The 5,742-nt window shown below is 31.9% G+C and overlaps 1 protein-coding gene and 1 long non-coding RNA gene across 5 annotated transcripts in view; one reads left to right on the forward strand and one right to left on the reverse strand.

Moving 5' to 3' along the window:
- The window catches only part of LOC105562159, a 27,691-nt gene that overhangs the window by 13,760 nt on the left and 8,189 nt on the right, over positions 1-5,742 (forward strand). Inside the window, exon 2 of the long non-coding RNA XR_001008953.1 lies at positions 292-316. This is a non-coding gene — a long non-coding RNA (uncharacterized LOC105562159). The remainder of the gene's footprint in view (positions 1-291; positions 317-5,742) is intronic.
- Positions 1,432-5,657, reverse strand: LOC105562158. Of its 4 annotated transcripts, none has more exons than XM_012012744.1 (9): positions 5,458-5,656; positions 4,544-4,845; positions 3,540-3,879; positions 3,199-3,389; positions 2,961-3,097; positions 2,770-2,885; positions 2,422-2,664; positions 2,128-2,196; positions 1,432-2,047 (listed from the first exon to the last, which is right to left on the reverse strand). In XM_012012744.1, exons 1-9 carry the CDS (start codon positions 5,513-5,515, stop codon positions 1,905-1,907), a joined length of 1,599 nt encoding a protein of 532 aa, XP_011868134.1. In that variant the 5' UTR covers positions 5,516-5,656; the 3' UTR covers positions 1,432-1,904. The 4 variants fall into 4 exon arrangements, with proteins under 4 accessions (XP_011868134.1, XP_011868135.1, XP_011868133.1 ...); XM_012012745.1 differs by lacking the exon at positions 2,128-2,196 and adding an exon at positions 2,224-2,274; XM_012012743.1 differs by having other exon boundaries at positions 2,128-2,274; positions 5,458-5,655.

Genomic DNA, 5,742 nt, shown 5'->3' on the forward strand with positions numbered 1-5,742 from the left:
TCGTCAGAATAAATACGTGGGCATAGGATATTGCGTTTAAACTCGGAATTTTTACGTTTCGGAACTTATAATTCTTACGCGCCTACTGAAAGTCGCGCTGCAGCGTCGTCACGAATGACACTCCATCGACTTAAAAACTACAAGGCGTCGTCAGAATAAATACGAGGGCATAGGATATCGCGTTTAAACTCGGAATTTTTACGTTTCGGAACTTATAATTCTTACGCGCCTACTGAAAGTCGCGCTGCAGCGTCGTCACGAATAACACTCCATCGACTTAAAAACTACAAGGCGTCGTCAGAATAAATACGAGAGCATAGGATATCGCGTTTAAACTCGGAATTTTTACGTTTCGGAACTTAGAATTTTTACGCGCCTTCTTAAAGTCGCGCTGCAGCGTCGTCACGAATGACACTCTATCGACTTAAAAATTACAAGGCGTCGTCAGAATAAAGGCAAGGGCATAGCTGTATAGGGTTAATTTTATTTCCAGAATTCATTAACGATATCGCACAAACTAAGGATCCGTGATAAACGATTCTTATCAGGTTAGAAGCGCTGATATCTTAGCTTTTCAACAAGACCAGGTTCATCTCGCTACGATTATTCTGTTCGAAGAAATTGACGATTATATCGAGTCCTGATCTCGATCTCAGCACAAAATTAATTTTATTTTCAGAATTAATTGACGATATTTCATAAACTAATGATCCGAGATAAACGATTCTTACCTCGATAGAAGCCCTGAAAACTTAGCTTTCCAACGAGACCAGGTTCATCTCGCTACGATTTTTCTGTGCGAGGAAATTGACGATTATATCGACTGGCGATCATAATCTCGAGACAAGCAGCAGACGGCTCGTATATGCGGCGTCTCGCGCGGCATCTGGCGCGGCGGTGTTTACTATCGAACACCTGCGCCTTGTATGTTTGATGCCAGTTTTTTGATGCCAGTTTTTTGATGCTCGCTTACTACTCGCATAAAAACTCTCGCGATATTCTCAGAAGAATGGTGCGCGCGCGCCCGATTTTTAAAACTCTATAACTCGGCGAAAAATCGACGTAGCGAGATGAACTAAAAACCAATCTTCTTCGTTTCGCAACCCGCAGATATCTACGTTGAATATGTATGCCTTTTTCATAGAACATGTGTCGGGGCATAGGAAATCGCGTTTAAACTACGAAATTCTTTATTTTTGGGACTTGCAATTTTTTGCACCAACATTAAAGTTGCTGCATCGTCGAAGATAATGAGACTTTAGCGAATCAAAACTTACGAGACATCGTTAGATTTCATACTGGGGTATAGGATATCGCGTTAGAACTGCAAAATTATTAATTTTCGGGACTTGCGATTATTTAAAAATGACTAATTATTCAATCTATAGTTATTCATACATTATAATAATTGAAATTTACATTTAAATTTGTACATTATTATTTATTATTTTTGTTTGCTATATTCCATATTTCCATTTACACTCAGAACGTTTATCAGTTTATAACCATAATTGTATTCATATATATCTTATGATAATGAATTATGAAATAAACTATCATCATTCATGTTTTTCTTCATAATACGTGTTTTGTACATTTTTTTATGTTTTCCATTTACTTTTATGTGATTTTATATTTTATGCATATTTTTACTATTTATATATTTTACTTATAAAATGAACTTGTATATGCAAATGTACTGCAATATGTTTAATTTGGGTTTCAATTTAAGTTAATGTATTGTACAATAAATAAAAATTACTTTTCAGTATAAATAATAATACTCCCCTATAATATGTATAGTATTATAATTTATATATTTTAGCTATAAAAATCATTCAAATCAGTATTTATATTATTACTACTATTTAAATTTACCGCCTAAACATGCATATTTTACTGTATCAAAGATGGCTGTCGGGGTCTTCAAATCGTAACATACTTTTTCCACAGCATTCACTATCCAGTGTTATATTGAGATCAGTGGCTGTAACACAGTGTTCCTGTGCTTCGTCCGGTTTTCCCCACTTAACATTACTTCGTGTGTCTACAACAAAAACATAGCTTTTCACTCTTCTATCATACATTAGAAAGGTACGTTGTACGTTAAATAATTTAATTCCTTACCTGTTGTTTTATGTTTTAAATAGAAAGTGTAAAGAATAAAATATATTAATGCTGCAAGTGCTGCAAGTACTGAAAATATTCTTAGAGTTATTATACCGCCAAATGTTTTATATAGGAAACCCCCTACCAAACTGCCAATTGATAATCCTAAAAATATTATAACAGTATAGCATCAAACAACAATGTGAGTAATGAGATATACAGATACATATACTCCTTTCATAACTACTCTTTCACATATGCAGACTTTACTAATAGTGTAGTTTTTGATAAATGCAACCGCGCAAATCATACCGAAACCATCCAGTAAACCGGAAACCAGTCCTTGAACAGTAGCTGCAGCACCGGATGGTGACACTACGTTTGCGTAGAGCATTATTGTTGCGTAACAGAGCGCATATGACGGTCCCTGTAAAAATTCTATCCCAAATACCCACCAAGGCGTCGGCGCTAAAGTTATTAATCCCAGCCGAAGTGCGTAGCATATCAAAGAAAATATGATAGTATAACTATATCCAAGTTTTTGCAATATTTTGCCTAAATAAAGAATATCAACGTTATATTTATTAAAAATGGTATAATTTCTGTAAAAATCGTATGAGTGTGAAATTATAATAAAGACATAGAGAATTAATATATTACCAGATATAAAGAAAAATAGTATTTCGCTACCAAAAGTCTGCATCGCTACAATTAAACCTTCTATCAATTTAATATTGCTCATGTAACCAGTTTCAATAGCGAGATCTTCTAGGTACCTATAAAATCAAGCTACATTATAGTATATTGGTACAAGCGAGGCCAGAATATAGCTAATAAAGATAAAAGAGTACCAAAATAAAAAAATACTCAGGATGCTATTAAGGCAGCCGACAAATGTAACGAAACACAAAGATACAATGATAGATTTTGATTTCAGGAGAGTAAATACATCCTTCAGTATGGTTGTCGACGTTGATTCAAATGGCAACTGTAACATTATAAATGTATACTTATGTTTCATATATGAACATGAGAAAAACTGTGTTTTATCGTTTTGTTTCATTGTTCAATTGGCACAAATGCAATTACCTTTAATTTTATACAACAGATTATATCGATACTAGCAAATATAATCGAAAAAAATAATGATGGTGTATAAATTTTGTAGGCTTCCCCCTGTGACCACAAGTCTATCATATATCCAGTTAAACATGCTGTAATACCGAAACCGAATGTACTCCAAAGTCGTACTTTACCGAAATTTAACCGTTTACCTTCTCCTACAATGGTAAACATTGTTAATAATAGTATGTATTTTTGTTCTATAATATTAAAACCGATAAAATTGTTTATAGTAAAGATTCAATTTGTATACAAATTTTTATTTTAATGCCATTTGTTCTAAAATTTTTGTTTGTAAAATGACATACCAAATGTGACGAAACAAATCGCAGTGCTTAAGCTAGTGAAAACATAAATTGCACATTCTCCCAAACACATCAACACGGCAAAACTCCAAAATGTGAAAGATGTATATAGACATTGATTGTCGTTGAAATTGTCGCAAGAAACATTACAATTATAATTTGTTACATTTCCTTGACACGTTGATGTCTGATTGATATTTAATAAGCACGTAGTGTCTGGTGAGATAATCGCTTTCTTTTGATCTCCATGAAAAGACAATTGCATGGAAAAATTATTATTCTCACATGTCCAATGACACGTTGTGTCTTTTGTGCCGTTACACGATTGAATTGCCGATGCATGCTTGAGTAAAGAACAAATAAAAATGAATTTATTGTTAAATATGTAAAATGTTGTAGAAACTTTCATTATTTTAGAAATCTTAGGATTTCTTGTTGAATTATAGAAAATAGTGTACGATAGTAAATGCTCAAATTTAATGTAAAGCTTAATCAGTTGCTTTGGGAAAATTTATCGTAGAAAACCTTAAAATTTTACTTTAGAAATATAACAAATATGTGAAATTAAATTTGGACACTTCAAACTTTTAAGGTAAACTGAAAACTTTAAGAATTTAATAGAAAATTTTGAGAATTTTGAAAAGTTTGTGTTTTAATTTATAATACCGCGTGCGATTTTCTTTTTACGAGAAAGTACAATGCCGTGCCTTTAGCGATTACTTCTATAGGCTTGACTATCTAAAAATTATTTTAAGTGTACAAAATTACTGTTTTGTTTTTAAGTTTTTTGTTTTAAAAAAATTGAAGTGTACAAAATTTTTTTAAGTTTTAACTACGTTAAGTAAACTGTTAGATTTGAAAGATTACTTTTTGGAAACTTTAATTTCGTTTAAAGTAAATTTTCCCAAGAGTTGTTTTACCAAATTGTAAGTATTATAAACTTTTTAAATAAATTTTTATTAAATTTATTTAAAAAGTACACTGTTTTGAAAAAACTGTAAACTTACAGATTCCATATCGCAATGTGGTAATGCTACACAAGACATGTTGTGAAAATGATATTTTGCTGGCATCACACCTGGTAGTGGGGGTAACAGAAACAGCATAACGAAACAACTGTTTGCTACGATAAACAATGACAGATAAATGCATTTTCTCCATGCTTCAAAATAGTCCATGAGAAAGCCAAATGTTGGTCTCGTAATTAGAAGCAAAATAGAAAAAGTCGCATCGATGCTACCAATAAGTGATGGTGAAATACCGAGTTGTTTTCCGTAAACTTGTAGAAATGGTACGGTAGGGCCTACACCTAAAATTAGAAGATTAATTGTATATAAATCTATTAATTTAACGAATTATATTTTTATAAATAATATAAAATGTATTAATTCTAAATAAGTCCATATTATCGTATGTATAACACAAATATGTTTCTTAGCTATTATATGTATATGCACGCACGCATGTACGCATATCTGTTAACTACTGTGTCAACTTTACTACAGGTAGAGAGGAGAAAATAAAAAAGTTCTTTACCGTTTTGAGAATATTTCACTAATTTAGAAGGTAAATAATAAATAAAAATCTGTGAATATATTTCAACGTCTATGCGACTCGTTGTCAGCAATGAGAGGCAGCTCTGTGTTACGCACTATTTGTTGTTGGTAAAGGAACGCTTCTCCCAAAGCTTAGCATAACGCTGGGTTGTTTTTTTAATGAAATATAAATTTACACTTAATCGCCGATTTTTACTAATTTATTTATCATTAATTATTGAGAAACACACGAAACGATAAAGGAATTTCAATTCATTTTAATTCGTTTTAATAACTAGTAGAGATGGCACGATAATTAACGAAAAACCTACGTATATGCATATGTATGTGTAATATGATATTTTAAAGACAGTCTAATTACTTACTTCCCAGGAAAAAGAAAAAATGGGCTTTCATAAGCAGATGAGTGTAGTGGATCTTCATTATTTATATTACAGTACAAATTTCAAGCTGATATAATTAATAAACTTTATATTTTACTATATTACGTTCTTCTGTAAGAACGTATGTTGACGCTAAGTCCGAACTGCAAGGCGTGAAAACGAATTGGTAAGAAGTATTAACACCCAGCAAGGTGAAGAAAATTGTATCTTATTTAATCTAGGACTAGCTATATTAATATTACAACTAATTAGTGTCTAAAACTGTAA

Source organism: Vollenhovia emeryi, unplaced genomic scaffold (assembly GCF_000949405.1).
Source record: "Vollenhovia emeryi isolate VEMERY1.0 unplaced genomic scaffold, V.emery_V1.0 DF939193.1, whole genome shotgun sequence".
Classification (NCBI taxonomy): Eukaryota; Metazoa; Arthropoda; class Insecta; order Hymenoptera; family Formicidae; genus Vollenhovia; species Vollenhovia emeryi.

Excerpts from the sequence above, each read along its gene's own strand:
- LOC105562158 (XM_012012743.1), bottom strand. The coding sequence starts at position 5,515 with ATGAAGATCCACTACACTCATCTGCTTATGAAAGCCCATTTTTTCTTT. Across the intron at positions 2,886-2,960 it reads CTGAGTATTTTTTTATTTTG|GTACCTAGAAGATCTCGCTA; the intron begins GTACTCTTTTAT and ends TTGATTTTATAG. Across the intron at positions 2,048-2,127 it reads TTTAAAACATAAAACAACAG|ACACACGAAGTAATGTTAAG; the intron begins GTAAGGAATTAA and ends TTTTTGTTGTAG.